Source organism: Canis aureus, chromosome 2 (genome assembly GCF_053574225.1).
Source record: "Canis aureus isolate CA01 chromosome 2, VMU_Caureus_v.1.0, whole genome shotgun sequence".
NCBI lineage: Eukaryota > Metazoa > Chordata > Mammalia > Carnivora > Canidae > Canis > Canis aureus.
Window position 1 is genome coordinate 74,086,387 of NC_135612.1, and position 20,079 is coordinate 74,106,465.

Below are 20,079 nucleotides of genomic sequence, written 5' to 3' on the forward strand. Positions count from 1 at the left end.
CACATCTTGTGTATATCACTCTTCATCAAAGAATAACCATATAATCTTAATTTGTAAGTCACTTTTAAAAATTCATGAAAATATTTCTTAGAAAATTCTTTTGTGTTTTCTATCACCTTCATTTTGGAACTTTGTTTTACTACTGGTTGACAAACAGAATTTGGGAAATCTGGCCTCTTTTAGAGGTTACCCAAAAACCTTAATTTTTGAAAATGGTCTTATAATTCCATTTCACCTTTAAGACGGTAGGAATCTTGAAATCTAACAAGTAACATATAGATATGCATGTATCTACGTATAAATGGTGTGTGTGCGTGTGCTTATGGGCATGCCAATCTGATAATTAGATTCTAAGGGTCAAGTATTTCTATGTCACAAATCTTTAGGAGAAATTTGGGAAAACAATGGTATTTACCAATAATGTCTGCATAGATTTCCATTTTGTTGTGCTGCTGAGCCAGTGTGAAAGCTTCATTATTACATTTAGACATAACGAGAAACTGGATGGCAGACCCGTAGTCACCCAACTGTAGGAAAAACCTAAAACAAAGTACTTTAATCACCTTGATTCATGTAAAATAAGTTTGTCATTTACAAAATCAAATCTTTTTGCAACTATGAGAAACCACTTAAAAATAAAAATTAGGGATCCCTGGGTGGCGCAGTGGTTTGGCGCCTGCCTTTGGCCCAGGGCGCGATCCTGGAGACCCGGGATCGAGTCCCACGTCGGGCTCCCTACATGGAGCCTGCTTCTCCCTCTGCCTGTGTCTCTGCCTCTCCCTCTCTCTGTGTGTGACTATCATGAATAAATAAATAAAATCTTAAAAAAAAATAAATTAAAAAAATAAAAAATAAAAAAATAAAAATTAATCAAACTGCAGTTCTACACACTACATATGCTTATATTTGAAAAATGAACTCTTACACTCTACCAGAAACAGACTGAATTTAAACACTTAGACCTACCAAAAAAATGAAAAGGAATAAATATTCCCTTTGAATGTATTTATTTGATGAAGGGAAGGGGCACTTTCTTTTAAGGCTAGTTTTTGGAAGTCCAAAAATAATGCATTCTGTTACCTGGCTACCATTTTGGCGCCATCCAAAGACTGGGTCTCTCTGACAATACTGACAGCCTTTTCGGGATTGTTGAGGTGATCCAGATAGATGCGGATTACGCTGTTCCATTGTTTTGCATTCTCATAAGCCACAACAGCTTCTTTGTATCTATAAGAAATATTTGGTTCAGAAAAGCTTTCTTAACACTGCCACATTTGGGGGGAAAGTGTCAATAAATTGGACAGTTTTTTTTACTGATGGTGGTTGCTTATTTTTCTTGAAATATATATAAATGAAATATATATAAATATATAAAATGTGTTCTTTTTAGAGGTCTGATAAACTAACAGTAAAGTGTTAATATCAAATTGCTTTTTCTCGTCTAAACCGTATCATTTTTTACACTTTGCTTTTTTTCCTCACTGTGCTGTTGTTTTTTGAGTAGGAATGGAAATTTATTTTAAAGAAAATACAGACTATTTCACATTTATGGATACAGCTGAGGGTGACAGAGAAAATCTTTGCACGTTGACCTCTAGATGGAGCTCAAGACTTCTCTTCCAGACGAGCTCTCCAGCTCTTTCCCTTTTAACAAGATACTTAGTGTTATATCTGTTTCCTAAGGTTGCTTTTCTAAAAGTAGATGGTACTGACCTTTAAAAATCTTTTAATGTCTATTGCCAAATAATTTTCCAAAGGCTATAGAAATTATACTCCCATCAATCATGCATACAGAGTACTTTTTTTTTTTTCAGAGTATGTTTTGATGATTTGGTGATTAGTTTAAAATCTTCCATGATATTATAGGTTAAAAAATAACATACTGTCACTTTAGCTATTATTAGTGAGGTAGAACTTTTGTTGTTTGTATGAAAAGCAATTTCATAATTGTGTTTTCTACTCTGGGATTCCTTGACTTTGAATTTCTTATATCAAGTTGCAGGGAATCTTTGTATATTTAGGATATTAACTCTCCACTGCAATATCTTGACATTGTTTTGCAGCTCATACTGTGCAGTCATAGGTGTGGAGTTCATATTTCTTCACTGCTCTTGTCTTCTGCATCTGTAAGTTATTCCTCTTAATAAAATGAGGATCACTTTGTTTTAATGCCATATTATATCAAAATATCAACTTTTAGTATTTAACTCTCAAAAGAGACAGTAGCCTCTATATCTGAACACACAAAGGATCAATTGAGGGATATAAGATATGGGAGAAACTGAACAGTCTGGCACTTCAGGCCTGGCAAAGGGTAAAGATGTTTTCTTCCTCCACTCTGCCTTTCGTAGAGGTACAAAGGTGGATGGTTAATTTATCAAACTTACACAGTGCTTTCAATTTGTATGAATTTGAGACAACGTACAAACCTTCCATCTGCTTCTTTTGCTTTGGCATACTGCAGGTGAATCTTTGGGGAAGCAACACGAGGCAGAAGCTCACCAACTTTTGCCCTAAAATGTAGGTTTAGGACAATAATGTCAGCACTATATTCACTCCCAAAGTAGCTCCTTACAATCAGATGTTTTTAGGATTCAAAACACAGTTCTCATGATCTTTAAAAAAAAAAATCTTGCTTCCTACGGATAAAAGCAGACATAACTGCTTTTCCTTATGACACCCACCCCTGTCCTCCTTCTCTGTGAGAAAATGAAGGTTAGTTCATTAGCTCTTCGAGGACAATAGGGCTATTTTCTCCAGTAATGTGTCTGATCAGGGATGTCCCCACACCAAACTGACAGGATGTACTGTTTTGTTTTGTTTTTTTTGGAAAGCAAACTATGAATATGAACTCCTCTAAGAAGAAGGAGAAAAAGAGAAGAGGGAACAGGATGTACAGGCAGGAGGGCAGACCACCAGGACCCATTCATTTCCACACCTGCTCAGAACAAACTGTAGCAAATTCTTACCAATTCTTACAGCGGATGTAAACAGAGGCTGCTTTGTCAAAATAGAGACCTTTTTCATACAGTTGGGCTGCTTCTGAAAATTGCTAAAGTAATATGAGATTATTAAAACACTGAATTTGTTACATATAAGATCGCAGGAATATTTATTCAGAGAAAAGTATACCTTCATATTCTCCAAGATAGCTCCACAGTCTCTTTTCAGGACCCTGCTGGGATGCTTCAGGGCCTGGTTAACTCCTCGGCGTATGTCTCCCATTCGTATGGACATCTGGGCCACTCCAGCCAGACACAGTTCATCATGTTCCTGGAATTATCAGGCAAATAACTAACAAATCAGACCCTGAGTTATACTAATGTATTTCAGCCAAACAATTATCTTTCTCAAATGAGCCCAAATGTTACTTCCATTAATCCTTTCAGGCAAATCTCTCAAGATTATGAAATAACACTGAATCCTTTTTTTTTTTTTCCTAAATCACCTGTTACAAAGTTATATATATATTCAGAAGTCTACATCTTTTCAAATACCATATAATTTCACTCATGTGGAATTTAAGAAACAAAACTGATGAACATAGGGGAAGGGAAGGAAAAATAAGATAAAAGCAGAGGGGGAGGTAAACCATAAAGACTCAACTCTAGGACAAACTGATGGTTCAGGAGGGGAGGTGGATGAGGTAACTGATGACAGGCATTAAGGAGGGCACTTGATATAATGAACACTTGGTGTTATATAGAACTGGATTCACTAAATTCTTCCTCTGAAACTAATAATACACTATATATTAACTAACATGAATTTATATAAAATAAAAAAAACTGAGGGTCACTGGAGGCAAGGGGGGTGGAGGGACGGGGTAATTGGATGATGGACATTAAGGAGGGCACATGATATAATGAGCACTGGGTATTATATAAGACTGATCTATCTCTGAAACCAATAATACATTATATGTTAATTGAATTTAAATAAAAATTTAAAAATGTTTCAAAAAAAAAAAGTCATCACCCCCCCCAAAAAAAGTCTAGATCTTTTATGTTTAAGAACAAATTTTTACTATCCCTTGTCATAATGCCTTGTATATCTTTGTATGTCTTCTTGGTATAAAATTTTATATAACAGGTAATATACACAGCATAAATGCTATGAACAAAATTATGGAAAAACCATTTATCAAACTGAAGATTTCTCTACTAGTCATGATTAAACATTAAAAACTTTATGTAGGGACCCCTGGGTGGCGCAGCGGTTTGGCGCCTGCCTTTGGCCCAGGGCGCGATCCTGGAGATCTGGGATCGAATCCCACATCGGGCTCCCGGTGCGTGGAGCCTGCTTCTCCCTCTGCCTGTGTCTCTGCCTCTCTCTCTCTCGGTGACTATCATACATTAAAAAAAAAAAACAAAAAAACAAAAAACAAACTTTCTAAAAATAAAAACTTTATGTAAAATTAAAATTGTTTAATTCATTAAAGATAACTAAATAACTTTCAAGTAACTAATCTGGACTAGTGAAATATAATGTCAGATTGCATCTTATGTGAAGCAGCATATCTGGTGGAACACTGTGTGATGATGGAAATATTCTATATCTGTCTGGTCCAATATGGTAGCTAATAGTCACAAGTGGCTATTGAGCAGTTGAAATATGGCCAGTGGGACAGAGAAACTGGATTTTATTTTATTTTTTTAAAGATCTTATTTATTTATTCACGAGAGACACACACACAGAGAGAGAGAGGCAGAGACACTGGCAGAGGGAGAAGCAGGCTCTATGCAGGGAGCCCGATGTGGGACTCGATCCTGGGTCCCCAGGATCATGCCCTGGGCTGAAGGCAGCGCTAAACCACTGAGCCACCAGGGCTGCCCGAGAAACTGGATTTTAAATTTGATTTAATTTTCAATAATTTAAATAGCCATGCAGTAATAGTTACTGTATTCACTAACACAGATGTAAGAAAGCACATAAAATATATGTAGCCAAAGAAAATATCAAAACCCCGAGTTACATGGGCAAAGGATATGATCAGGCAATTCGTTAAAAAAACAAAAACAAAAACAAAAAACCATATGCTTGACCAATAAATAAAACATGCTCAGCTTCACTAAAAATAAAATACACACAAAATACCTTTGTTTTGGCTTATGAATTGGTAGATGAAGATAAATGATAACATTCTGTGTTGTGGGAAATGTGGGGGAAAACGAACACTGTCATATATGGCCAGGAGCTGTGTGAGTTGCTATAAATTCTTCTGGAGAGCAATTTGACAATAAAAAAAATTAAAAGCATACATTTTATGACCTAGAAATCCCATCTGTAAGAATATGTCCTTCCGAAATACTATCTCAGGTAGTTATTGATACATGCATACTCGATAGAATATTCATTGCAGTATTTTGATAGTAAAAAAGCAAAGACAATTATAATTCAATAAAAGAGTAGATTAAAAAATTGTGCTATATATTAACAACAGAATATTAGAAACTCTTAAATGATTAAAATTGATTTGTATGTATTGACTTCAGAGACCATCAAGAAAGCAGAATGCTGCTTTTCGTAGAACAGATTTCAGTTGATCTTTGCTAAATGAATAGAAACGAATGATTTCATATTTAGTAAAAACCCACATTTCATACATATTTGTATGTTTACAAGAGATTCTGAGTGGAAATATATAAAACTATTAACAGTGGTTACCGGGCAGCCCTGGTGGCCCAGCGGTTTAGCGCCACCTTCAGCCCAGGGCGTGATCCTGGAGACCTGGGAAAGAGTCCCACGTCAGGCTCCCTGCATGGAGCCTGCTTCTCCCTCTGCCTGTGTCTCTGCCTCTCTCTCTGTGTCTCTCATGAATAAATAAATAAAATCTTAAAAAACAAACAAAAAAACAGTGGTTACCACCGATTCGTGTGATAGAGGAGAGAATGGTGGATTCTCCTTTCTCATGTTACACTGTAGCGATTTTTAAAATTGACTGTAATGAAATTGTATTACTTTTGTAATAAAAATTCTAGATATAAAACAGGAAATAAAAAGATTTTCAATCTTTGCAAGACATCACGTAAAAACATCAATTTTTACTGCAAAATTTAGCTTCTTGAGCTAAAATTCTGGGATGGGAGAATGAGCTGGAATAGTGTAAAGTACATGCTTTCCAGGATCATCATAAAAGATACAGTGTGACAGATGAAATGGCAGAAAGGACTTTTATGGACTGGGAGTTCACTTTACAGTGGTTATTGAAACTTTTTAAAAGAGTGAAGGAAAAGCCTCGTGAATATCATAGTTAGCCTGTAAGTGGGAAAGGATAAAAATTTTACTTCCAACATTAATAAGCATCTCATGTTTAGCATACAAGGGACGATGTATTTTTTTCATACTGATAAAAATATTTTCATCTTTAGTTTGTAAGTGTTTTTAACTGATTTAACTATATCCTTGAAAAAGAGCTCACCTACTAGATATTGAGTAAATAAAATGCAATTCACAGCATGGCTTTTTAAATAAAACTAACAAACCTAAAGATAATTAAACATATCTTTATTCAAGGTTACCTTATGATCACCAGTTATTCCTTTCTCATAATGAGCCAAAGCATTTACATAATCACCCCTGAAAGAAAAATCAGAGTGAATTTTAATACATATTGAAATATCTCATTTCCATATACAATATTTAAAAGATAATCTTTGTCACTGAGTTGTTTGAGCTCACAAAAGATGTGATACACAACATATAAGATATTGTTTCAAGTGTAGTTCATTATTATTTTGCTACTTTAAAAATAATTATAGGAGTGCCTGAGTGGCTCAATTAAGCATCCGACTCTTGATTTCAGCTCTGGTCATGATCTCATGGGTCATGAACCTGAGCCCCATGTTGGGCTCCAGGCTAAGCACAGAGCCTGCTTAAGATTCTCTCTCTCCCTTTCCCTCTGCTCCCCCACCTCACATGCACTCTCTCTCAAAAAAATAATTATTATAAAGCTGGATTATGCTACATTGTAGGGTACTTACTTTGTAGTATGTTAGGCATTTTGGGGAGCTACATTAAATGTGATGGGCCACTTTTGGGGGGAATCCTTTGTGTTTAAAAATTATTTTTAAATTTCAAGTATAATTAACACACAGTGTTATGTTAGTTTCAGGTGTATAATAATTCAGCTATTCTATACACTCCTCGGTGCTCATTATGATAAGTGTACATTGCATTTCTCAATGTAATGACCCCTTTCCCTTCAGCACAGAAATTTTGTGCTCTAAGACTGTCACCCTCAGGACACAGATGGAGGGCCAAGGCATTTGTCCCATATGTTATACAGTAAGTTTGCAATCAGTCCTTTTTAATATATAAAATTACTTTTTTTTTAAATAAGATTTTGTTTTTAAATGATCTCTACAGCCAACCTGGGACTTGAAATCACAGCCCTGAGATCAAGAATTGCATGCTCTAAAAAAAAAAAAAAAGAATTGTATGCTCTACCAGCTGAGCCAGCCCAGGCGCCCCTACAGAGTCCCTTTTTAAGGGGCAGATATGTAAATTTAAATTTAAACTCAATTTAAATTGAAGTTGAGTACAAAAGAATTAAAATATCTAAAAAGTTTTAATTTTTAAAAAATAAAATTTCAAATAAGGTATCGTGGTTAGAAGTGAAGGACTACTTTTTGATAGAATAATTTCTAGAGCTATAATTTGGGTGTCAATATTGGCAATGAATCTAAAGTCTGCATGAAAAAAAAATAAAGTCTGCACGAAAATAAAGTGTAACTACATAAAAATATTTTAAAAAGACTATTAGAACCATATTTTCTTTGTTCAAAGATCAATACTTTTCCACATTTTATTATTTTTGAAATTGGAAGGTATAATAAACGTCAAAAGAAATTGTCCAGTTGTGATATAGTTGTTATTGTACATACCTGTGTGAACTTAATTTGCAAGTAAATTATTCAATTGAATTCTCTCTATGGGTGTTCGCATTGGTAGCACCAACCATGGCTGCACGTGAGCTTAAAAATGGATCTTAATTGCTTCTAAAATTACACCTTTATGTAACAATGAAATAAAAATCTACAGTCTGTCAATTAAGACTACTGACAATTATGACTGTGGAGCAATGAAGAGCACCAGAAAACTCTAAACTCTATTGGAATAGATTATGGAATTTCCCAAGGTAGGAGAGATTTGTAAAGCCTAGTCATGCAACATGAAGGATTAATTACTCAAGTGCTGAATAAACTTCCTGTAAAAAGCTCTGGCTTGACTTTCTTTCTTTTTTTTTTTAAAGAATTTATTTATTTATGAGAGACACACACACAGAGAGAGAGAGGCAGAGACATAGGCAGAAGGAGAAGCAGGCTCCCTATGGGGAGCCCAATGTGGGACTCAATCCCAGGACTCTTGGATCATGACCTAAGCCAAAGGCAGATGCTCAACCACTGAGCCACACAGGCGTCCCTGGCTTGACTTTCAATGCTAATTTTTATCCCCACACAATTCAGTTAAAAGAAAAACTATAACTTTAAGCAAACAGAAGATGTAGACCAAAATCTGTTTTTTTTTTTTTTCAATATGAGTTGAAATTTTACTGCAAATCCTCAAAGTGTTCAAAGAGGTCACGATCACAAACACAGGCTATGAAAAGCAGTACATCAACCCGGTGCTACATGTAACTGTTGCTCGCCCAACGTGATTCAAAACAGTATTTAGACTAAGTGTAGAAAAGGCTGACACTCAGACTTCAATTTTGATGCTGGAAATAAAAGTGCACAAAGGCCTGGACAACCCTTCATTAGTGAGAAAAGACATTTTTTGGAAGTACATATACATAGCTTTTTACCCTCCTCTTTCAAAAGATTTTATTTATTTATTTATGAGAGACACACACACAGAGAGGCAGAGACACAGGAAGCGGGAGAAGCAGGCTCCCTGCAGGGAGCCTAATGTGGGACTCGATCCCAGGACCCTGGGATCATGACCTGAGCTGAATGCAGATGCTCAACCACTGAATCCCCAGGCGTCCCTGCTTTTTACCCCTAATAAGCAATTATTAAATCAATGGAGGGCCTTCTAATTTGGAATTGGAGATACTCAGAAGTTAAATACTGACTGAAAAACAGAAAGATAAGGACTTACGTGAATTCAAGCTGAATAGCATATTCTTTTGATATAAACGGTATCTGGTCTGGGGCTAACCGCTTGGCCAGTTGCAGGGCACTGTCCCAATGCTGTAGATCCCTTCTCATCTATTGGGAGAGAGAGACCTTAATTTCAAATGAACAAATTACTTTGCATAGTCACCACACAGTGCTAGTTTTACTAGAAGCGATTAGAAAAACTTTTGTTTAAAAAGTGGAACTTGATCTTGGCAAGGATAATATATTACTAGAGCACACATTCTCAGTATACTTGAAGGGGGTAATATTGGTTCTGGGAGAGCAAAAATGTCTTACTATTACAATGGTTTGTGGTCTTCCAAAACTCAATCTTACCTAAAAAAAATTATCCTTTATTATTTAATTTCTACCATAAGAAAAAATTAAACTGAATTAAAATGAATCCAATCAATTAAGATTAATTTTTATTAGAGGGGAGCTAATAAAAAATGAGAAATACTTTACTATAGGAATTGATGTTATTTTCTGAGAAAATGTGAAGCTATATTACAACATGAATAACAGACATAAATATAAAATGTGAACGTGTCTTTCTTCCTGGTTCTTATGGTCTTTTATCTGCATCTGGCACACAATTCCGAACATAAACTAATCATTAGAGAATCTTTTACAGTTCACTCTTCACTTTATTCACCCTTTGTAAAGAATTAATAACAAGTAATATTTTTCAAGTGCTATTATTTGCCAGGTACTACTATTCAAGGGCATTAGCTTGTTTACTTTTTCCAACTGGGCCTTTTGCAAGAAACCTTCCTTGTACCCATTTTAGAGATCCAGAAACTGAGGCAAAGAGAGGCTAGTTTTATATACAAAGTTATACTGCTAGTATCTGGCAAAGCTGAGCAGCAGGGCTGTGCCTCTAATCCCTTTACGTAGCTATCTCCTCAGCCTTCAAAGTTAGGTTAAAGGAATGACACTGGGAAATCAACACCTCAAATCCTTTACAAATCCAGTAGCACACAAGTGCTCACAGCTAAATGCAGAAGAATTAAGGGGACATTTTTGCCCTCATATGACAACCATATTCCTACTTCCATGCGTACTAGTAGTCTAAGTTCTGAAAATTTCTCAGGGTGTCCCTAATTATTACAAATAATGTAAAATTATTTAATTTTTTTTTTGTTAAAACACAATTCAGTTTACTTAAAATTTAAAAATGAAAATTCGCTGTAGACCAATGTGAGAAAATGAAGTTGTAAAACTAATACCAAGTATGTTTTCAAAACACCTCCTCTAGGTAGTTGTGGAAATGCTGATTTGAGGTAAGATAACATTAATGACAAAGAGCAACCATTATGTGTCTTTACTACTGATCAGGTCTAGCCTCATTTTTAAATTTTTACAACAACCTGTGGGCCAGATATTGTTACCCCACTTTAGAGAAAGAGGACGTAGGACATAGAAAGGTTAAATAAGTTGCCCAGGGTGACAGAGCTGGGATCTGAACCCAGACATGTCTAACCCTAAAGTTCATGTTCTTAATTGCTATTCTATATAGCCACTTCACCCTACAATTGAGCTAGGTCCTTCCCTCTGTTCTAGTCCTTCCCCTGTAATGCTCACCTCTGGGAAAATAAGGTCCTTATTTCACCTCTTAACACACAAGAGAATCTCATTGCCAAGTAAAAGATATGTGTATCTCATTTTCCCCATTTCAGAAATGGAGAAAATAACTATCTCCTGGGATTATTGTAAGGGTTAAATTAGTTAAAATACATTAAGTGCTTAGAAACGTGCCTGGCACCATGTAGGCTCTCAATAAATGGTAGCTGTTTCCGTGTGTGCGTGTTTTTGTAAGTTACATAATCTGTTCTCTTTGGACAGAGTAAGACTTTAAATTATTTGGTAATGTTACAATAACATGCCTTTTATGGTTCCACAGAACACAAAATGAAAGTACTTTTGAAGTTAATGAATACTCCAGGGTTCTTAAAGCTTTCTGAAATGTCTAAATTCCAGGAGTGGGAAGGCATGTGGTTTCTGGTGCTGAGAAATTTTAAATTTTATTTTTTTTCATTCTTTTTTAAGATTTTATTTACTTATTCATGAGAGATACAGAGAGAGGCAGAGACCCAGGCAGAGGGAGAAGCAGGCTCCATGCAGGGAGCCTGATGTGGGACTCGATCCTGGGACTCCAGGATCACGCCCTGGGCCAAAGGCGGGCACTTAACCACTGAGCCACCCAGGCGTCCCAAATTTTAAATTTAATTTTAAATTTTTAAGGGGGATCCCCCCGTTGCATGTTCTTCCCATCCTTATCCACTGCCATACCTCCAGGGCAGCAACAGGACAGCTGGACGCAAGGTACAGGTCCTGAGCCAGGTTGAAGTCATTAGTAAACATGGCAAGATGTCCTGCCAAAAGATTGTAGTCTTCTATTCCCTACAAATAAAAGCAATTTTAATGAGAAGGAATACAGGGTTTCATTTCTTTTTTTTTATTTTTTTTAATTTTTTTTTAAAGCTTCTGCTTAGTAGGAAGTAGTAAGGTTTCATTGGTCAATTTGCTGATGAGTTAGGGAAGACTCACTGCAGAAACTTAAAATAATTGAATAAATACCATTTAGATCCTAATACAGTAAGTCTCATGAGATGCTGTTTACCTTTATCTGTTCCAAGGACATCACTATGCCCACATTTCCAATTGTCCGATAGACGCGAATTGCAAACTCCACTTCCATGTGATGGAGACAAGCTCTGGCCAGCTCATTCCAGGCAGTGTGATCGTTCAGAATTTTGCACATTTCCCAAGCATCTGAAAACCTAGCATTTGAATATGTTGGTTTAATTGGGGAGCTCTACTTGACCCCTAGTTGGTAATTTTCAGGTTATATATAATTTAATGTTAGGTCTTAAATTCTGCAAAACAGTTCTTCATCCTTAATCATCATTTCCAAATTATAGAAAATTGCATAAACTTTTCTTTCTTTATTGTACAGATACATGTTTTTTTTTAATTTTTTTTGAAAAAATTTTTTAAAGATTTTATTTATTTATTCATGAGAGACACAGAGAGAGAGAGAGGCAGAGACACAAGCAGAGGGAAAAGCAGGTTCCATGCAGGGATCCTGATATGGAACTTGATCCCAGGACTCCAGGATCACTCCCTGAGCCGAAGGCAGGTGCTAAACCACTGAGCCACCCAGGGATCCCCTCTTGAATTTTTTACTAATCTGAATCTACTCTGTGTAATGACCTCCATCATTAACAACTAACTCTTTTTATTTGTTTTTGGGTTTACTTCACACATAGATGAAAATATTTCTGTTCTCACATAAATCTAATGCAGTACTCTCTCTGTTCCTACATATTGGGAAGTTTAAAACAGGGGCCAGCAACTATGGCCTACACTCCAAATCCAGTCAGCTGTCTGCTTCCATGACCGAAGTCTGGGTGGAACATAGCCACTTGGCCTAAATTTTTATGGACTGTCTTGGCTGCTCTTGTGTTACAACGGCTTGAGTAGATGTGACAAATATTTCATGGCTTTTAAAGCCTGAAATGCTCACCATTTGGTCCATAACAGAAAAAGCTTGCTGATCTCTGGTTTTAAAGCACAGCCACAAATGCCAATTGAACTTTTTGTGGGACTGCTACATCAAAGAATGTATTACATCTATTCACTTATTGCATTTTCCCACCCAATGTGCATTTATTGAGCACCTTTTTTGTGCCAGAAACTGTTTGGAACCAAGATACAAAGATCAAACACACATTCACTGTCCTTTAGGTGGTCATGACTGGGGAAGGTGGAAGAGACAGATAAGTCAACAGATGACCCTGACACAGTGTGACAGAGGTTAACTGAGTGCTTCTAATATGTGAATCTGTGCCAAACACTTTGCATAGATTCTCTCACTGTGTTACCCTAACAACCCTAACCACTAAGGAATATTATAATTTCTCCTTTATAGATGAGGAAGAGTGAAGCTCAGAGGCCTCCCAAGACCAGCCCATCACATAGCAGGAGGGTGCAAAGTGCTCTAAATCACTGTGTTTACTGCCTGGAGGCCATTCACCAGGAGGGCCCGCAACCCAGGCCACCAGAGGTTAGGGGGCTCTGGGGAAGGCATCCTGGAGCAGGAGAGGCCTCAGCTGAATGTGAAAAATAGAAGTTACTGCCTACAGACACAGAGGAAGGACATTCCAGGAAAGGAAAGCTGTATGTGCCAAGGCAAAGAATCATGAAAAATATCGAATTCAAGCAGCCAGCAGAACAGAGAGGGAGTAGAGGCACAGTTGAGACTAGTAATAAAACAAGGATCTAATATGTCCTGCTGAGGTCCCTGAGGAGGAGGGATTTCTTCCTCAAGGCAATGGGAAAGATCTCCAGCAGGGGGGTAAGAGGATCAGACTGATATTTTCAAGTGTAGTGAATAAATGAGATTGTCATGAGACTATCAGTAGAGACAGCAGTCAGGGAGTGGTTCCATTATACATTACTCTGAGTGGGGGCCTGAGTTAATGGGGGAGTATGGGGTGGGGGTGGGGGAATGGAGAAAAGAGTCTGGTGTGTGGGTGTGTGTAGGTATAGGTGTGTGTGTGTTGGGACATGTACACATGGGATTAGGACTAGGGGAAGCGAGGGGGCTGGGGAAGATTAATTGTTTTTTATTTTATTTTATTTTATTTTATTTTATTTATTATTTTATTTTATTTTATTTTATTTTATTTTATTTTATTTTATTTTATTTTATTTTATTTTAGATTTTATTTATTTATTCACAAGAGAGACACAGAGAGAAAGAGAGGCAGAGACACAAGCAGAGGGAAAAGCAGGCTCCACGCAGGGAGCCGGACGTGGGACTCGATCCCAGGTCTCCAGGATCACGCCTCAGGCTGAAGGCGGCGCCAAACCGCTGAGCCATTCAGGGTTTCCCAGATGAATTGTTTTAAATAGAGCAAATCTGAGGGGTTCATGGGCTTCCGAACACACAATTGGCAGGCAGTGGTAAATATACGTTTAAGTGAAAGATGGACGTTTTGGAGTCAGCCTCTTATGAATGCTATTGAAGCCATGTAAGTAGAGGAGATTCATTCAGAAAGAATCATTAGAGAAGAGAAGAGGGGGCTCATGGGACCCTGAGGAACAGCAACATTTAAGACATGGTCAAAACCACAAAGAAGACTCAAGGTGGCTAGAATAGGTAAGATGAAAAAGCAGAAAAAGGAAATCCCAAGCAAGGCAAAACCAAAATTCTTATGTTGACATTAGGATACTGTTGAAACAATAGGTTTATTAGAATTTCACAGTAAGTATGCTATTTGGGCTTAGTACAACAGTATTTCCTTTAGGACTTACATACATTCTCACCTGGGCCTCACAATAATACTGTAAACAAGATAAATACTATCATCTCCATCTATTTTAATAGGATTTGACCTTTAAAATCACAAAAGCAAATGAGACGCTCCAGAGAAGTGTTTTGAGTCCTACCTCTTGAGCATTAAAGTCTGTGTCAGCATTTGCCTCAGCTCATTAGGCCCCACATCTTTTAAACTGTCGAGGAACCTGTGCGTGCTCAGGTACATGTTGTTGATTTTTCCACTCTGCGTCTGGCAGGTCAGCTCTCCATTATATAACAGCAAAGGTTTATGAGAGAAGGGGACTTTGGTGCCTCCAGCCAAAATGACCTTGGATCCTTAGATTTTAAAAGACATTTTAATGCTGAAAGCGGATACCGGCATATAAATCAAAAGGAAGGTTTTAATTTCACTGTCACGGAAATCTGTTTGTCAACAAATGCACAAAAAGTGATTAAATACCTTGTATCGTGTCCTTGTGAAAGACGTAAGTGTATACCTTATCATCATCGTATGCAATAAATACGCCTTTATCCATTGGCCAGTTTTCCCAAAGAACACCTTTGATGGTTGGTGAAAAGTCTGGAATCTCATAGGTAGCATCATTAACCTACAAAACAGGATTTACAGATTTGCCTCAAGACTGTACTTAAATGTCATCACTTGCCTTGGTAGGAGCCTGTTCCGCTGCCTTGGCTGGCGTAGCTTTCCCAGCAACCCAACAACACTGCAAGCACATTACCTTTTTCTATTCTTGTACTAGATCTGGCTTGAAAGAAACCCTGTGGTTTATACGGCAAATTAAGGTTTTTCTCTAAAACTTGGTGAATTTTCAGGAAAAACTACAAGTATGGACACAAAGCTTCAGCTTAGGGGGAAAAAAGTTGAATCTGCTGAAGACAAGAGATATTTAAACTATGAACACACTGTGTTCAGAAAATTTCCAATACCTGGTAGAGAAATGCTCTAGCTAGAGAAGAAGCAGATTAATTCCTACGTATTTGAAAATCAAATTCCACTGGGTCTGTTTTCTTTCAAAAACCTCTCTATAATGCATTCCAATAAACATAAAATGTGCTGTTAGTGATATAAACTATTAAAAAAAATCAATCCACATATTCCAGGGACCTTGGCAGACAGGCTTATATATTCCCTGAATGTGAAGCTGAGGGGGATCCCTGGGTGGCTCAGCGGTTTAGTGGCTGCCTTTGGCCCAGGGCGCGATCCTGGAGTCCGGGGATCGAGTTCCACATCGGGCTCCCGGCATGGAGCCTGCTTCTCCCTCCTCCTGTGTCTCTGCCTCTCTCTCTCTCTATGTCTATCATAAATAAATAAATAAATCTTTAAAAAAAAATGTGAAGCTAAGAAATCTACCTCCACCCTACCTCATCTTGTTCTCAAAATAAGAATGAAATGGAAGACTTGTGAATAATACTATAGAGCTGTGCTGTCCAACACAGTAGCCACTGTTTCACATCTATATGTGGCTATTTGAACACTGAGATGTGTCTAGTCTGACTGAGATGAAAGTTTAAACTACCCACTAGGTCTCATGGAGCTAATATAAAAAAAAGGGTAAAGCATCTCAGCATATTTTTTACATAGATGACATACTGAAGTAGCAATGTTGGGTTAAATACATTAATTTCACCTGTTTCTTTTTACCTTCTTTTAAAAAAATATGGCTAGTAGAAAATTTAAAATTATATGTAGTTCTAATTATATTTCTATTAGACAGTGCTACTTTTCAGGTATCATGCTAATTTCTCATATAAACGCAACCTCATTTAATTCTAACTCATACTATACAAGACAGGCATTCTTACTCCCATTTTGCAGATGAAGAGATTCAGCCACAAAGAAATTAGCCCAAAGATAGATAGCTAGGGGGGTGAGGACTTGAACCAGAAGGCAGTTTGGCTCTACAGTCTGCTTCTGACCACTGTGTTATAGTGACCCTTGCTTTGTGCAGATGAGACAACCAATGTCACTCGACTGGTGGCAAAAGTCTTTTTTTTTTTTTTATTAAGTTATTTTTATTTATTTATTTATTTATTTATTTATTTATTTATTTATTTATTTATTTTTTATTAAGTTATTTTTAAAAAATATTTTATTTATTCATTCATGAGAGACAGAAAAAGAGGCAGAGACACAGGCAAGGGGAAGCAGGCTCCATGCAGGGAGCCCGACGCGGGACTCGATCCCGGAACTCCAGAATCACGCCCTGGGCTGAAGGCGGCGCTAAACTGCTGAGCCACCGGGCTGCCCCAAAAGTCTTTTTAAAAAGGCAACCATTTGTGAGTGCTTATTACATGGCAGGCACTGTAGTAAAAGCTTTACGCACATCATCTTGTTTAGTTTTTACATAGCAACCTACAGAGTAGATAGAGCTGCACCCATTTTATAAATGGTGAAACTGGGAACCCAATCAAGGTGAGAGCTCTGGAGGAAGCCACCCAGGGCTCATACCACGGATACTGTTTTCTGACTGTGTGACCTTGGACAAGGTACTTACCTTTTCTAACCTTAGTTTCTTCACCTGTAAAATGGCCAATAATATGATTATTTGTTGGGGTGCCCGGTGGCTCGGTCAGTAGAACATTGTGACTCTTGATCTTGGGATTATGAGCTTGAGTCCTAGACTGGGCATAAAGTTTACTTTAAAAAAATATGAGTATTTATCTCTGGGGCTGCTTTAAGGATTAAGAGAGAATTTATACAGTTAAGGAGTACTCAGCACAAAAATATTAGTTGTAATTATTACTAATCTTAAATCCAGGTCTGTTCGCCTGTCTTCAAAGTCCACGCACTTAACTACTACACTCTACATATTATGAACTTCCTGTAATACACAGCAAATCATCCTTAATGGGCTTCTGGTGTGTGATGCAGTACAAGGCTGTTTTATTAGGGTGTTTGTAGGGAAAAAGTCATCTCTCCCAATTCTACGGTAGCCCATCAGTCACAGTGTGGGACAGCTGATTGAATAAATATACATATGAAGGGAAGTTGCAAGGACATGTAAAACTTGACAGAGGAACAGCAGCCATTGGAATAGATATACATTTTCACATATGTATGCCACAGGAGCAATGTTTCTCTCAAATTTGTTGAAATGGAGTAGTAAAGTAAGCTGCAGTAGTAACAGACTTTGACAGGGTGAGTGATCAAATCAGATCAAATGCACAGCCCTCCGGGCTGGAGTCCAGGGGCCCTCGGCGGTGGGAAAGGCTCCGCACAAGCCTGCCGTTCCCTGCCCTGCCCAGCTCGCCTTCCCTGTAGAGACTGTCTGGTGTCATTTAAAAGAGGAATTCACTCCTGTACTCCCCTCGGACATCTTGCCCACAACTGCCTAAGAGTCTAACCCAGCAGGGAGATCTTCATTTGTATAAAAGCTAACACCGCCCACGGGCTGGGTTAGGGAGAGTCAGTCTTTTGTGTGGATGTTGTTTTACCCAGACTCTTTTTTTCCTTAACATGTAACTAAGCTGCAGGTTAGAGTTGGAGATGGGAGTGGGAATGGGAGGAAACAGTGAGATAGTTCTGGAACTTAAGGGGTTTAAGGGTAGTAAAGCAAAACAGAGGCAGGGCTTTCACTAACACCTGCTAAATAGCTACCAGATGCCTGATCATGTGTTTAGAAAAACCAACTCAGGGGATCCCTGGGTGGCTCAACGGTTTAGCGCCTGCCTTCGGCCCAGAACGTGAACCTGGAGTCCTGGGATCGAGTCCCACGTCAGGCTCCCTGCATGGAGCCTGCTTCTCCCTCTGCCTGTGTCTCTGCTCACTTGCGCGCGCTCTCTCTCTCATGAATAAATAAAATCTTTAAAAATATAAAATCTTTAGAAAAACCAACTCACTGAAACCTCATGGCAACTACATGAGGAAGGTCATGTAGCCTCTTTAACAGAAATTACCTAGGAAAGGAGAACTGTAAAAGGAGAAAGAAAAATGTGTCAATTCATTTAGACTGCTCTAGCTTTTCACCCTTCCCCTAGCAGCCAGACCCCAGTTCTAACTTGGACTCCTGTCAGATCCCCGATTTCCCCACCTGCTTTCACAGGACCCTCAGCAGCAGCTTCCCTCTGTGGTGAACCCATGCAGGGAAGCCAGGCAGCTGGAATAACAGCCCTGTTACAGAAAGGGGATCTGTACAAGAGGAATTTCTGGGTCAAGAAGAAAGAACTCAGGGTTATCCTTCTCTTGAGGTCATTTTCCCTCATTTGTTTTATGACTGGGAGAGGAATGGGGTGAACAAGAACTGGCATATTGGGAATTTTGCCTAGATAATCCAGGTGCTCCTGTAGAAACCGGTTATATTTATCAAAGATAAAAAGAAGAGAAAAAAAAGAAAAAAATAAAGGAAGAAGAAGAAGAAGGACAAACAGGAAGGAAGGAAAGGAAGAGAGAGAGAAGGAAGGCAGGCAGGCAGGCAGGGAGGCTGGCTCAGTATCTTGTGAAGTGGCCAGTGAGGGGAAAGTGGTCTTCATCAAGTGGCTACTAAGGTGAGGGGAACAATTATTAGGATGCATCTCAGAGCAACTGTAGTCTCTGTGAACTGTGACCAAGAACATGCTAAATCATTAACTGGGTATCAAAAGTAAATGAAAAATTCAAGTACAGCAAATGATGTAAAAAACTATCTCCTTCTAACCTATTTTTGAAAAAGTTAAGGATCTATAAAAATAACAGTAACTGATTCTAAAAAGGGCCCATCTGTTTTTTATTATCTTATACAAAAATATCTTTTCTTTGTGTTTAGGATCATTAAGGCAAAAGGAAAATCAAGTGAGGTGGGCAGAGAGGAGTCCTTGCTTTCTCAAGCTTATTGCACACCTGGAGAGAAAAGTCATACACATCAAGATGTACTGTAATATTGTGCAGTAAATAAGGTTAAGGCAGTACAGAATATAACTATTTTTCCATTTAAAAAATCCTTCTGGGACTGACACTATGAAAAACTATAGAATAATGGAGAAAGTTTTCTTGATGTAAATAGTTGTGAAAATGGATCACAAACACTATAAAGTATTACAATCCTTGAACTGTTTAAGAAAAAATTATTTTATATATAATATATATTAAAATACTTTTGCATATCACATTTTTAAAAAAATGAATGCTTAAAAAAAATCTCCCAGACTTACTGGACAGTAGACAAATCCATCACTTTTTTCATCAATGAAAACTAATCTGGTTCCATTTGGGTCAGGAAAAATCTTTTTCACGCTGACAGGATGTCGATAATCATTAACAAATTGCCAGTCTTCAATGTAGAAATACTGAATAACACCAGTCTAAAAAAAAACCCCAGTAGTACACATATAAGGTTGTCGAGAAAATACTGTAAGCATTTAAACATACTTCCAATTTTAAGAGATAATATACTGTATTTTTCATGAAGTCTAAAATAATATTTATTACATGTAGAGGTATAGACCCAAGAAAATGAGTGAGAATGTACATCTGATTCAACAGTCAATTAGTTCTAACATTCCTAGTGATATTAAAGCATAACTGATTTTCAGATTTTCATCTTATAGGAAATATCCTTACTGTTTAAGAATAGCTTTCCAAATCATGCTATTTTTAAACATTTTTGCTGTTAAGACAAATTAGAAAATTAAACA

At 37.5% G+C, this 20,079-nt stretch overlaps 1 protein-coding gene and 1 long non-coding RNA gene across 24 annotated transcripts in view; one reads left to right on the top strand and one right to left on the bottom strand.

Annotated features, from left to right (window-relative positions):
- The window catches only part of LOC144302071 (uncharacterized), a 37,033-nt gene extending 23,501 nt beyond the window's left edge, over positions 1-13,532 (top strand). Inside the window, exon 3 of the long non-coding RNA XR_013368975.1 lies at positions 13,057-13,532. This is a non-coding gene — a long non-coding RNA (uncharacterized LOC144302071). The remainder of the gene's footprint in view (positions 1-13,056) is intronic.
- Positions 1-20,079, bottom strand: part of WDR19 (WD repeat domain 19) — a 175,577-nt gene that overhangs the window by 117,419 nt on the left and 38,079 nt on the right. For all 23 annotated transcript variants that reach the window (XR_013368963.1, XR_013368962.1, XR_013368951.1 and 20 more), the window contains exons 15-26: positions 19,597-19,746; positions 14,909-15,056; positions 14,580-14,784; positions 11,746-11,905; positions 11,415-11,525; positions 9,103-9,212; positions 6,522-6,579; positions 3,133-3,273; positions 2,970-3,052; positions 2,430-2,513; positions 1,081-1,227; positions 416-540 (exon numbers count right to left, since the gene is read on the bottom strand). Coding sequence is in view for 10 of the 23 variants with exons in the window: in XM_077879342.1 (XP_077735468.1) it covers positions 416-540; positions 1,081-1,227; positions 2,430-2,513; positions 2,970-3,052; positions 3,133-3,273; positions 6,522-6,579; positions 9,103-9,212; positions 11,415-11,525; positions 11,746-11,905; positions 14,580-14,784; positions 14,909-15,056; positions 19,597-19,746 (1,522 nt within the window). In the remaining 13 variants the exon portion in view is untranslated. The remainder of the gene's footprint in view (positions 1-415; positions 541-1,080; positions 1,228-2,429; positions 2,514-2,969; positions 3,053-3,132; positions 3,274-6,521; positions 6,580-9,102; positions 9,213-11,414; positions 11,526-11,745; positions 11,906-14,579; positions 14,785-14,908; positions 15,057-19,596; positions 19,747-20,079) is intronic.